Here is a 14,615-nt window from a genome sequence, read left to right on the forward strand (position 1 = left end):
CTTAAAAGGTGTTCTGTTAACCCATTTCCCACCTTAGCCACTCTTATTTTTTTCTGCTTGCAGAATTTAAAAGCTTGTGTACAGATAGATTATTGTTAATAACTCCACACATTTCAAACAAGTGTGGCCAGCCCAACTTCCTGCAAGCTTTATGTTGTATATGAAATACTAAAGTACATAAAAAAAAAAAAATTAACTACACTTTTAAACAGTAGCTAAAGCAGAAAGATTAGGAAAAAAAAAACATTAAAAAAAAACCAAAACAAATAAGAAAATTTTGACAAACACTGCCCTCTTGAGGGAAAGGGAGCTGTATTGCCTCAGCAAAACCCTTCTCCCTTCTCTGCTCTCCAGGCCACACTAAACTCCCCCCACTGCCCTGCCATGTGGCTCAAGGTGGGTAGAAGTTTTTGACAAGCAGCAGTAGGAATCAATTCACACCTAAAAATCAATTATCTCTAGATACATCATACCTTAGTTATGATTTACAAGTATTCTAGGTAAAAATAAGCAACACTGAAAGCACAAGAACCTATTTGGAAATACAAAAACCTGGAAATCAAGTGTTTTTCTTTCTTCATGAATTGCAGCATTTTATTTTACCCAAAATCTCTGAGAGCAGGAACCAGACTCCAGCTTTTTCTTTGTCCTGCAAATTCCTCATCAGTGGGATACACAAGTATCATCTCTCTAGCCTAAGGATCTTGATCTGCTGATTGGAATAATCCCCTGCAGTATCTGTTGGAGGTTTTTGGGAATATCTCATTCCCCAAACAGTTTTGATAAGGAAGGAGATGCTACTGCAATATTTCAGAGTGCACTTGGGGACAGGGTTTAGTGGTGGAAGGGGCAGTGCTGGGTTAATGGCTGCATTTCATCTTACAGGGCTTTTCCAACCTAAACAATTCTGTTACAATGGGAAAATAATAAAAAAAAAAAGCTTAAAGCAAAACTTTAGAAGAGTCTGATGCCTCCATAAGAGCTTTAGAAGGAACAAGCACCTGCCCTTCCTAACTGACTTGCTAGCACCTCTAGAGATGAATTAAAATTTTAAAGATGGCTTGAATCATCCTCCTCCTTTCATCACAAAAGGCTGCTCATAGCACACATTCCTACAAATGCACAAAGCAACATTTTTCAGCTGAAACTTTATGCCAAGTCAGTTAGGGGAATGGAAAGACACAAGAGAAAAAGGGTTAAATATCTTTATTTTATTTTTTTTCCAAATAATGAAAACCACTCACAAGTTAAGTACAAAACATCAATCTATATTTAAGAGCATCCTAACACAGACTGATGAACACAGATGAGGTTTCAATACCCCACAAAGCAGACACAATTCAAGCATAGAGAGAGAGAGTGTACTGTTAACTAAAATGATATTAAAATTATACTTCTGAGTATTTACAGTTACAAATATTTATGATGAGAGTAACTTGGCACTTAGATGGATGCCACTGCTCTGTCAGGATTTCATCTTAATTGAATAAAGGTGGTGGAGCATCACCTGGTACTGACTTTTCTTGAACATTCAAGGCACCAGGTGTTCCCAGACCAAAATCTGCAGAACAGTTTCTACAAATGCAGGGTTCTGTCCAAAATGTTGAGCAGTTTGGTGATAGCAACACTTGCAATATTACCACTAAAAGCAAGTGCAGACTGAAACACCAGAAACTGAGTGTTTTCTTATCCACATCAGCAAGCTCATGACATCAGGATCAGCCTGGAAAGCTAAACATGTTCTGACACAGTTTTGGAGAAAACTGGATTTGCCTGGAATTATTATCCCTCCCATGCAAAGCAGGAGCTCTTGAGTTCAGGTATGAGCACAAACACAATGAAAGTAGAACACAAGTTCAGACAGGCTTAAGAATCATTTAGAGAAGATTGAATGCTGAACAGCCCTTCCCTTATTTCATCAATTTTTTCTGCTCTTGAGGCTGCAGAAGCCTTTACTGCCTTAAGGAGAGATTCATGACACTTGTCCACTACAGCCTTCAAAATTAGGTGTATTTCCTGGAAAGAGAAAATAAAGGGGAAAAAAAAAATCCATCAGCAAAGTTAAATCTTTATCAAGCACAATGTCAAGTGAGTAGTCTGGTGGACTCAAATGATTTCAAGGGTGTCTCATCCATGGCTTAAAAAGCAGCATTCACAGAAGACACTACAACAGGAATGTAAGAAGATTTTGGAGGGGTAAAAAAAAAAACCCTCACCTTGGCTTTTTTTGCTTTTTCTTCAGCCTCTTCCTTCAGCTGCTCAATTTGGTCCTTTTTCTGTTTGATTTCCTTGCGAATGACCATAACTTTGTCACACACAGCACCCCTCTTCTCCTGGACTTTGTTGAAATGTCTAAAGGTGACAGAAAAAAAAAGTTAGTATTGAGCCTTTTGACTCATTCCAGATGAAACTGAAGCCCACCACAAGCAAACCTGTTTTGCATTTTATGAGCATAAAACCAGCAATGATAAATAGAATTGACTTTCTCAGAAATTAATGTGATTTTTAACCTAGAACAACTTAGGTACAAGAAGTGAAACTCATACTTAGCAGGAGCCCATATGCACCTTCCCACCTCAAGGGAACAGTCAGGACATTTCTTTTATTCACCAGCAAAAACTCTTTTCTTCAACCAAGGTTACCTCCCTTCCCCTCTTGCTTATCAAAGCATTTAATTTTATCACTCAAGGGAAATACCTGACACATTAAAAACAGAAATAGGCAGCACCTTTTGATGAAAAGGAGCATAAGATTATGTTGCTTTCATTGCTAAATTAAAAGCTGCTTCTCACAGAAGCATTTAAGTTGGGAAAGACCTCTTAGATCAACCTATGAACACCCCCTTGTCCCTTTGACCATGGCTTGGTCTTTCCTTGAACACCTGCAGAGGCAGTGACTGCACACCACCCTGTGCAGCCCATTCCAAGGTCTAATCACCTTTCTGTCCAGAAATTCCTCCCAATGCCCAACCTATTTTCCTCCCAAATAATTTATTTTAGCTGGTACAATACAATAAGTGCCACTCTGCACACCAACCTCAAGCCTGACTAAATCTTACTTGATTTTCCCATCCGTGTGCAAGCAGCTCCCTTCCATCACAGCCAATAACGTTCCATATTCCCTTTCCTCTCTATCTGTGTAGATGAAAATTGTTTAAAAATCAATTTTCTCCCTAAAAGCTCAGCACTAAGCTCACAGTGAAGCCAGGACCTTCCAGGGCTGCAGTTTGGTGCTGCCTTCAGCATATGGGAGGAAGGAAGAGGGGCTGAGAGGCTTTGATCAAATGACACTTTTCCTTTTGTTTTAGAAGCATCATGTCAGGATAATGCTCCTCTGAGATGCGAGCCCCATTTCCCCATGGGTCTTGAACATCTTTGATAATGAGCAAAAGTGGCAAGGGAAATTATGAAAAATTCATGAAAGGCAAATGGGGCTTTGTTGAAGTCTGATAAGTTGGAAAATTATCCCAATGTGACATTCTCTTTAAGAAGATAAAAGAATCAAGAATAAGCATTATAAATTAAATTAGTGCTCCAATAAAAGAATTGCTGTCAAGTCACATTGCAATTATTGATTTGAGACCCCAAATCCCTGCCTGCAGCATATTCCTGGTCCTCATACAGAGCTGTCCCACACTGCTGGTTTTCCCCTCAGCACTAAGCCGTGTGTTTGCAGCAGCCATGGACTTTGGCAGCACATAACAAAGACATAAAAAGCAGCAGCAGGCAGAAACATCAGCCCCTCCATACTCGAGCAGGGAGCACTTGTGCAGCTCAATATCTTCACACATCTTTTTGAGCTGGATCTCAGCTGTAGCCAGCTTCTCACGTTTTGCAGTCACCACTCTCTTCAGGGACATTTCATCTGTGTTGGCCTTTTTCAGCTCTACCTGAGAGCTCTCCAGTTGGTCCTCCAGGTTTCTGATCTAGAGTACAGAAGTATAGAAATAACTGAAATAGAAATAAATTAAATGGGGGCAGGAAATTATCAAGACAGCATAGCCTGTAAATGTGCTAAGATTACAAGTAGCTTTTTGAAGATTTGATTGCCAGTTCCCTGGTCTTCCTCTGATTATAAATACATCCAACTGGACAAAACCCCCTCCCCCAGGATGCCTTTCAGAAGTGACTGTGACTTCTGCTCTAGCTTTTTGCCAAGCCTCATTTGAACACATGCTATACAAATACCCCAGAAGACTCCATAACATTTTTCAATTGCTCCTAACAACTCCATTATCCCAAAACCTAGTGGCAAACAGCAAAAGACTGTATTGTGACAAACATTTCATCAGAGAATGTCTGGCTTAGCAATATTAATAAATTTAAAGGCACTTAAGACATGACTCTTCCTGAAGTAACCATTTTTTATTCTTAGTTTTCACTCTCAAGGCAGAAGAAACTCGATTTCACTTTTCTTTTCCCATCATTTCCTACCAACAACCCCAAGACAGCTCCAACTATTTTAGGTCAGGTTTCTATGGCAACAAAGCCTTTGACTATTCAAAGTGGTCAATAGCTAGTGCATAGTACATTAGCAAGTGCCACCCAGCAAAGCAGCAGCAATGTTTTACTGACATTTTTAAGAAAGAATTTGGAAACTTCAAAATGTCATTCTTTACAGCGAAAAGGAAAGAGGGGAACATTGCTTAGACATCAAATTTTCCCTAACAGGATATAATTTGGATAATACAGACCTCTGATAATACACTGGCCAGTCTCTCCACATTTTCTCCCTGTATTTCCATCTTCTTTTGGTATAACTGCAGCTCCGCTTGGCATGATGGCAGAACATCTACTACATCTCTATAACGTTCATATCCCTCAGTAGCTTCTTGCTTTAAAGAGAGAAAAAGACTATCAATAAACAGCTTTAGAGTTCTTTTACATAGAATTAAAGCACTTTGAACTTTGAACCCTCCCCTCATTGTTTAAAGACACTAGAAGTAATATTTAAGAGATGGTGAAATGAGCTCTTCATAAAAAAATAAAAGAAAGGCATTTATTTGGAAGCACAGAAATAAAGGTGACATACAAGTGTTCTATACTGAATTAATCAGTAATCAGCTTTTAGGAAAAAAAAAAAAAAAAAAAAAAAAGCTGTGCAGTGAAGAAATTCTACACTGGTAAAACAAGAGTTATGTAAAGCTTCATACCTAAAATTACAGCAATTGAATTTACACCTTTGGAACAAAAAAACCCTTCAGAGGCAAAGTGCCAACCACTGAAGTGTGAGCAATCTCGAACCACAAAAATGAGTGGAGATTATAATTTAAAAAAGGAATAAATAAATCTAGGAGGGAACTCAGTGTTCAGCATATTAGTGAAGACAGCTATTGATTCCAGAAACAGTGAATAACAACAGAAGCATTATGAAACACATGTTCTAAATCCAAGGATATTTGGGAGCTGACAAAATATTGTCTCCTCTGGAGAGCAAACAGCCAAACAGATTCAAGAGTCCAACACCTGATTTTACAAGTGACTGCAATCTTGCTTTTCAAAAGGATAAAACAGCCCATCAAAAATACACCAGCCTTCAATTTTCTGAGGCTGTGATTTCATCTCAGACCAACACCTGTCCTGCTGGTGTTTCACCATCACTCAAGAAGCAGCTCTAGATGATGACAGTCCAGTAAAACATGCTTTTTCTAACAGAATACCTCCTTGTGTGGACAGAGGAGAAAACCTCACCTTCTCTTTCTTCAATTTCTTAATCTTCTCTTTCATCATCTCGTTGTAACTTTTCCGTTCTTCTGGACTCTCCACGATTTTGGATTTCAGCTGCTCTTGTTCTTCTTTCAAAGCAGCCAGAGACACTTTGCACTCATTCTAGTTAATGACACAAACACTTTCACTATTAGTGATTAGGTGAACAAAGAGGAATTGTTTAGCAAGGTTTGCCATGATTTTATGACTAGACACGTTTTTTGTTGTGTAGTCATTCCTCATTAGGAAGTTCTAAAAATAAATTCCTCTAAACACCATTAACATCCCAAATCAAAGCAATCAACAGCCAATTTTGCTTCCCACATTTGCTTAAAGGGGTGCAGAAGAACAGCAGCTAACTGGTGTTTTCCACCAAAAGCCTGCTAGCTAATCCTAGAATGGTTTGAGTTGGAAAAGACCTCCAAGATCATCTCATTCCAACCCCCTTCCATGGGCAGGGACACCTCCCACCAGACCAAGCTGCTCCAAGCCCCATCCAGCCTGCTGGAATACTGCCACAAGCTCTCTCCCTCAGAACTCCTGACCTAGAGATACTGAGTCAGTGACTGCAGCATTCCAGAGCCAGCTCTGTCACCTTGGGAGAACAGCAACAAGTTCAAAACCTCCTGTTGTGCCTCATTAGCCCACTCTGTGCATGCAAGGTAAACCCACAGCACCTCAGAGGTCCAGATTTCTAGTGACTTCTAGTACAGAGGTGTACTCACCAGTTTTTGGTTTCTCTCAGCAATATCTGCCTTCTTTTGAAAAGTCTCTTCTTGCAAAGCTGTCTGAAAAAATAAAAAAGCACCAAGCTTTCAACAAGCATCTCTACAGCTGCTACCTGCCTTATCCTTTTTTATCATAGATCTGTCCACAGGAGAAATCCTATTATGGGTCCTTTGGAATGTCCTAACCAGCAGAAAAAACTGTAAGATTTGGAAAGGAGAATATTGTCACCAAAACCATTGGAAGCACTGGGGAGGCAGCCAGCAGTGGGTAACTAGGAATAGGGGTAAGAAATTGGCCATCCCTATTCTTATTGACCCTGGCAGATATTATACCTCCACAACTTTCTTTGCCAGGGGCTCTCTTCTTCAGGGAAAAATATGATTTAACATAAAGTCCCAAATAATAGTCTAACACAAGGTTAATAATGCTAATAACAGAGACATGAGTTGACAAAACAAAAAAAATCCTAACCATAGATTATTTTCTTTCTCCCAGAGGAGCTAAAAACGTTATCCATGAGACCTGAGAGGAAAATTTGCACCGCTGAAAAGTTACCCCTGCAGTTAACTCCATTCTTTTTGCCAGGCATTCCCTTGGGTCTCATTTCTTGCCATGGCCCCCCTCCAGTTCCAATTCTTGGAATTGAAATAGAAAACAAAGAGGAACATCCCTGTGTTCCTGTTTGGAAGTGAGATGTGCATCTCCCAAGTCACTGCAGAAATGCATTTCAAAAAAAGAGTCAACTATACTTTTGTATTCCCCAAGTCTGATTTAAAGCATATTTCACATTCCTCACAGTGAAACAATGAGGGGCCCAACAGCATTTTGCTAAAATTACCATTGTTTTAAAATCAAAAAAGTCTCTTTTATCCACTGAGTTAGATGGAAGGGAATAAAATAAAGAGAAGTGAGGGACCCACAGCAGGTTTTCAGAGAAATACAGAACAAGGTCCTACTTGTTGGCGACGATAGTCCTGCCTCAGCTCCTGCTCCAGCTCCCGAATGCTCTCCGTGAGCTGCCTGATCTCTGCCTCATGTTCAGCTGGGACTGTTCTGAGGGAAAAACAAAGATATTGGGCAGTTTCAGCATCATTATGGGCCAGTCAGAGTACAGCAGATAAAACAATCACTGCCTCCACAGAGTTTACAGCCAGCAACTTCAGTAATCAGTGCAAGACAGTCTCGAGTGAATATATCTTATTTTGCTTTGCTTGTAAGATTTTGCAGTTGAAGCATAATCTAAAGAGATATTTTGGCAAGAAGTGACAAAACCATAAAGGACTAAGTTTAAATATCGTGTTAAGCAAAGCATGAGAAAGTACAACACTCCTACCAATTTTGGTGGTGACTTTCATTTATGAAATTTGCATATTATCTGTCATACAAATAATTTATATGAATGCAGACCTATCCCAGCTAGGGAACCCCCTGTGTAGCACACACCAAAAGCAGCTGTCAGAAATAAAAAAAAAAAAACCAAAAAAAAAAAAAAAAAAAAAACAAAAAAACAAAAAAAAACAAACACTTTGTTTTGAAAGCTCTCTTGGAAACCAGCCATTTCTTCATCCTATTATCCACAAGCAAAACCAAAACTTAATGGTGCAAAGACACAGGCAGTAGGGCTAAATGGCCTGAAAAACAGAGACTGTGGCAAACACGTCAAATAACTCAGGAAGACAACTTTACTCATGTATTAAGTTAAAGATGAGCTTCCTCCAGCTGTTGAAGGGATAAAGACACATCACTAAAAGCTAAGTAAGAGCAAAAAGTTTCAACCTAGTTCTCCACACACAAATACAGGATTCCCTCAATGCAACCATACACTGTAAATGTTTTTTGGGTTTTTTTGTTTTTTCTGCCAGCAGGGAATAAACCCCCTCAGCTCCCTCTCATCAGACTTGTGCTCCAGACCCTTGCCAGCTTCACTGCCCTTTTGTGGACACACTCAACGTCCTTGTTGCAGTGAGGGGCCCAGAACTGGATGCAGCACTCAGGAAGTGCCACAGGGGGATGGACACTGCTGGCCACACTTGCTGATGTGGCCAGGTGCCATTGGCCTCCTTGGCCACACTGCTGGATCTTGTTCAGCTGCTGTCAGCCAGCACCCCCAGGTCCTTTTCTGCTGAGCCACATTCCAGCCCCTCTTCCCCAAGCCTGTAGCATTGAACCAAGTTATTATGACCCAGGAATGGGGCTCTGCACTCAGACTTGTTGAGCCCCACACAACTGGCCCCACTGATCCAGCCTGAGCAGGAAAGGCAAGCAGAGCATCTCACAGTGCTCACTCCACACACTCACTTCAGTTTCTCCAGCTTCAGTGTTGCCTCCTGATTCACAGCCTCCAGGTGTTGTTTTTTCTCCATAGCTAATTTCTGCAAGTTAAATATTTAATTTTAGAGAAGTGTGCTTTCTCACTGGGCTTCTATTAGAGCCTTGCTCATCGTTATTTCACATGAAATGCACCATCTCTCAACTACTGAGATGTTCAGAACAGAAGCCACCTACAACCCAACTTTTCTCAAAATGGTACAAGGTGTCAATCCTTCACTTACCAGGCTGAAGTATTCAATAATTTATTGCAAGGGGAAAGATATATATATATACACACACATATATACATATATATGTGTATATATATACACACATATATACATATATATGTGTATATATACACATATATATAAAATATATAATATATACAATATACATATTATGTTATATTCACTATATTTTATATTCTACATAAATAATAATGTATAATAGATAAAATATCTATATTATACATAATATTTTATATTATGCATGATTGATACTATATATAGAAATAATAATGTATATTATATAAAAATATATATAATATATATCATTTGTATACATATGTAGTATTCCTTTTTCTCCCCAATATATTGGAGTGGAAAAAAAACCCTTTCAGTAATACCCAAAGTAATAATCAGTTCCTTCCTGAATTACTTGGCTACTTTTAACATCCCAACACGTTACAAAAGCCGGAAGTTAAAGCACAATCTTCATGCTCCTGGTTCTAGGTTAATATCAGTTATACTTTTATAGGTGTTTGAAATAAATCAGCATCTCATCTTACATAGCTCTGTTGCAGCTCCAAGTAGGCCTCACGCAGGAATTCCCTGAAGTTCACAAAGTTGAGGATGCCACTCAAGAAGCGAACTGTCCTCTTGGTCTCTGAAACAGGAATTGCACTGAGCTGGTTTCCAAAAGCATTGCAATTGCTTCCAAAAAGTTGGGCCAAGTGTAATTCAAGGAGACAGAAATTACAAAACACAGTCCAAATTAGTTCTTCCCTCACTCAGCTTGCAAAGATTTCAGACTACACAAAACCAGCACCAAGCTGGTTACCAGCACTTAGCAATTCTGTGTAATTTAACAAATGAATAGTGGCACCTGGGAGAAAAGGCTGTTAACACCAGCCTCCCATTCCAAGAAAAGCCAGAGAGAGAAAGAGTGTCAATCTTGAACTGCAGCTCTGAAGAGAGAACCTCTCTGTAGCTATCAGCCAAACTGAAGGCAGCAATTTGAACTGCAGGGACTTTCTGTCTTTATTCCAAGCAAACTTTCTGAAAGAGGATTACAAAAGCTTTGAATGTCTTAGACAAGACAGATCCACAAGTGAAAGATTTCTTCAGAGCAGCATTTTCCAAGCTGTCTGTGTTGTGGCAGAATCACAATTGGGTATTGAAAGGAGTGGAGCACAGGCATAAGAAATCCCAAAGCATCCCAGGGTAATTTTCATCCCCATCTATTATTACACTGTCACAGCCCATCTCCAGACCAGCAGCTCAACAGATTCACAGCATTCAAAGCTGCCCTGAGTTACTGACTGCACCAGCCCACATCAGGAATAAGAGCTGTCCACTAGAAGCAGCTTGTTTAAAGGCCACAAGAGCAGCCAGAAGGACATTTCTCCACACTAGATGCCCAAGGAGCAAAAGCACCCAGGAAACACAAGGATTACATTGCACTTGCTTACTTGGGCTTAAAACATCAGCAATTTGGAAGTCATTGATCCGGCACATGGGCAGCAAGCGTTCCCTGCAAAGAGAACAGAACACAACCTCAGCTGCAGTGATTTTTGGTGACCATGGCCTCTGTTCTTGTCCTGTAACCATTTGCTGCAAAATAGATCTTGTGCTCTCATCCCAGAGCAGCTCTGCCCAGCAAGCACAAGGCAAGCATCCCCTACTTACATGTGGATATACAAGTTACAGACAGGCAGAAAGCCTTCATGGATCTGTGGGTACATTATGTCAACGTTGAGGGGCATCTAAAGAGTAAAAAGAGTAAAAAGAGAGTCAGTGCATAAGTAGAGAATACTTAAAACAAAAATTATGCAGCATTTTCCACAGCATAAAATAATCCCAATAGATTAAGAACACTGAGGATGATCTTCCCACCTACAGGAAAAGGATATTAAAGGCTGAAAATGTCAACAAAGTAAATAGCACACTATTTTAAGGGTCAACTTTGGCTGAAAAAGACAAAAAAATACAATAATAACTAAAGCAGCAGCATTACAAACTCAGGAACTGAATCTAAACTCTGTTTTATTTACTTCCTCACAGCACAGCATGGCAGCTGCTGGCACTGCCTGGGAAGAACAGAGTTATCTTGTGCACATAATACTCCTCCCTTTCAGTTTATCCAGAAAAGCCATGAGACAAAAACGATTTCTTCTCACTTTCAAGGATCAGTTCTTGTCTACCAGAGACAGTAGGTAAAGTAACTGTTGGTCAATTTAGGTATCAGCCTCTCCTCACTTTCCTCTCAGTTAATGGAGGAGTGGAGATGATAAAATATAGAAAACAATATTTACATTCTTTTCAGATCAGTCCAACCTCCTCTAGCAGTAGCCCAGTATGGATTTTCAAGGCAAGGTGTCCCTCCAAAAGCTTGTCCACTCCTTCCTGGACCTTACAAACATTTCTGGCACCCTTAGCATCCCAAAGAACAGGTAAATCCAATATTTTTTGCCTTTCACATCCCAGCACCCCTGCCACAGGCAGCCCTACCATGTAGGCGTGCTCCAGTCGGATCCCACACACTTTCTGCAGGATTCTCAGGTAAATCAGGTGTAAAACTTCAAGCTGCAGGAAGAGAGGACGTGAATCAGGATTCCATGTTTGATTACTCACGGCTGCCAGGCCAGGCCATGAAAGCATTCAGCTTTTAACACATGAAGGCTGAATTCACTGACCAACCAAGGCAACCGAGTTTCCCTTTCAACATTCTGCAGTTCAAGCATTATTTGCTGATAATTCAGTTTCAAGGGGCAGCAGTCAGCTCAGGCAATTACAGCCCTGACGGTGTGTGTCTGGCATTGGTTTCCACTACACTGCTGCTTGCTGAGCAGTATCCAAACCAAACAATGCCAAAAAACCTAAAAAAGGTCACAGAAACGATAATCGTGTAGCAACGAGTGCCCTTCATTAATTATTAAAATTAAGATGAAAAAAATCACCACAAGCCATACAATTATTCATTAATAGCACTAATGAGTGATCAATTTTGCTTCTTAAAAACCATCTAAACATACAGGGCCAGACTCCTCTCACCGCAAGCTGAAAAACAGGCAACAACATCACCAGGAATCACTCAGAGGCATCAACTCTGCTTTAAAGCCACTTTTCTTCACTCACTAACACTAAACGCTCAGAGTGATGAAAGGGGGTGAAGCAGGGAGGGGTTTAAAAGCACTAAATGGATCCGAAAGCTGTTTGAACTATTTTGAGCTCCTGGGGAAGACAGGCCATGCGCTGCTTAAACCCGAAGTTAAAGCACAACCTTCACGCTGCTAATTCTAGGTTAACATCACTTATACTTTTATAAGCATCTGGATTAAAACAGCACCTAATCTTACATAGCTCTGTTGTAGCTCCAAGTAGACCTCACGCCGGAATTCTTTAAGTTCACAAAGCTGACAGCACTGCGCTTCCCAGCGAGGCCCGAGGAGAGCGCCGAGCCCACCCCAGCCCGTTCCACCCAACCCCGCGGTCTCTCGGGGCGGCCCAGCGTGCCCGTCCCACACGGGAGCCGGCGGGGCCCGGAGCCGCCCCGCGCCCCCCTCACGCACCCTGGGGTTGCCGAACACGTCGCCCTTGACCAGGTTGCGGGCCTCGGCGCCCTCCAGGATGTGCGAGCGGAGGTAGCTGATGATGTCGTCGGGGCTGTAGCGAGGGAAGGTCATGGTCTCCATGGCGTCGGTGGCGGCAGGGACACGGCAGGGACACGGCAGGGACACGGCAGGGACACGGCAGTAGCGGTGGCGAAGACACGGCAGGGACACAACGGCGGCACGGCTGCCCGCCCGCTGCTTGAATCCTTCACGCCCCGCCCCCGCACCCTAGCTGACCTATCAAAGATCGCATCGTCATCGGGAGGCGGGGCTCAGCGCGTTCCCGCCCTCTCCTAACCTATCAGCGGCCGCGGTGTCGTGGTGGGCGTGGCTTGGCAGGCCCCGCCCCGGCGCGGCCGTGGGCCGTGAGGAGAAGGGCGAGGTGAGGCGGCGCTGTCCCTGAGGGGCCGTCAAGCGGGGCTGGCGCGGCCTCTGCAAGAGTCATAAAATCCCTGGAAGGAGCGTTAAAGGTCACCTCGTTTTCCGTCTGATATGAGCAGGGGCACCTTCCACTATCCCAGGTTGCTCCCAGCCCTGTCCAGCCTGGCCTTTGACACTTCCAGGGGATGGGGCAGCCACAGCGTCTCTGGTCACCCTGTGTCTCATCACTTTCCCAGGGGAGAATTTCTCCCTAACATCCACTCCAAACCTGCCCTCTTTCAGTCTAAAGCCATTCCCCTTGTTCTTTCATTACCTGCCCGTGTAATAAGTCACTCTTCCTCCTTTCCAAAAACCCTTTGGATGAGGTCTCACCATAATCCTCTCCAGGCTGCACAGCCCCAGCTCAGCCTGTCCCCATACCAGAGTTACTCCAGCCCTCTGAGCACCTTCATGGCCTGTCTGGACCTTCTCCAACATGTCCACATCTTGTGCTGAGATCCCCAGACCTGGACACGCTACTCCACATGGGATAAAACCTCCTGGCTCCTGGAAGGAGGTTTTATTCCATGTGGATGGGATGCCAGCCCAACATTGCACAGGACTCTCGCCTAACCAGTACCACCCCTTGCAGTGTGACACTGTGAAAAACGCCAATCACTTGTTTTTAAATTTTTAAAAGTTTAATAGTAGTAAAATGGTTATGAAAACAGTAATATAATTAGAGTAATAATAATTTGGATTGGGACAATATGAGGAATAAAGAGTTACGGACATCCAGGAACCTTTTTCTGGGCAAAATAAGCCCCAAAAAGGACCCACGCTAACAGAGGATTAACCCTTAAAAGCAACAGCCTGTTGCATATTCATACACCTCATCCATGATGCATTAATTCCATTCAAACACAGGATTCTGTCTGGTCAGTGTCAGCTTCTTCCTCTTAATCCTGATGGTGTCTCCAGGGCTGAGCAAGGCAGGAAGAAGTTCATTTCTTCTGATAATGGAGCAATAAATTCTCTTTCTCTGAAAGATTTAGGTGTCCTGTGGTTGCTATCTTCCTACAAGTCCTTTCTTTAGAAAAAAAATACCTTACATAGCATAGTTTCTATTTTAACCTTATATTATAACCTAAAACTATATCTACCACACTACTTAAGAAAATTAACACAGCATAACTTTCTAACATAGCACATACAACATTTGAATATTTGTGAAAAGCCAATCATAAAATATGCATTTTTCACAATATCATTTCTGACAGAATTTGGGCTGTTCACACTCTCCCCACAAAGTTCCGATGCTCCCACAGCACGCACAGCCTCCCACACCTCCACCCAGCTGGAAGCAGGCCAGCAAGGTCACAGCAGTGTCCCCAAAAGCAGGCAGCTCCTGCAAGCCACCGACATCACGGAGGTGTCACCTGGCACCGAGTGTGAGACAGAGACGCTCCAGCCACCGTTCTGCACTTGCCCATGTAAAAGCCAGGCTCGGTTTCCAGCTGGGCACTCTGCCAAGGGCTCAGGTGAGCCACAGAGTGCTTCCCGACAGCCTTGCAGCTGGGCACCTCCTCGGCATGGCTGGGAGGGGCACTGCAGCTGCCATAGGGCTGCCTGCCTGCACTCCATGAAGGGCTAAGCAGCCTGGAAGGTCTCAAACC

At 42.3% G+C, this 14,615-nt stretch overlaps 1 protein-coding gene across 1 annotated transcript; it reads right to left on the reverse strand.

Annotated features, from left to right (window-relative positions):
* Positions 1-1,244: 1,244 nt before the first annotated feature.
* Positions 1,245-12,660, reverse strand: NUF2 (NUF2 component of NDC80 kinetochore complex). Its single transcript, XM_058029929.1, has 13 exons — positions 12,538-12,660; positions 11,477-11,551; positions 10,655-10,731; positions 10,438-10,499; positions 9,535-9,632; positions 8,733-8,806; positions 7,391-7,487; positions 6,431-6,493; positions 5,691-5,828; positions 4,694-4,834; positions 3,750-3,925; positions 2,217-2,352; positions 1,245-2,016 (listed from the first exon to the last, which is right to left on the reverse strand). Exons 1-13 carry the CDS (start codon positions 12,658-12,660, stop codon positions 1,867-1,869), a joined length of 1,410 nt encoding a protein of 469 aa, XP_057885912.1. The 3' UTR covers positions 1,245-1,866.
* Between the last annotated feature and the right edge of the window lie 1,955 nt (positions 12,661-14,615).

Source organism: Melospiza georgiana, chromosome 9 (assembly GCF_028018845.1).
Source record: "Melospiza georgiana isolate bMelGeo1 chromosome 9, bMelGeo1.pri, whole genome shotgun sequence".
Lineage (NCBI taxonomy): Eukaryota > Metazoa > Chordata > Aves > Passeriformes > Passerellidae > Melospiza > Melospiza georgiana.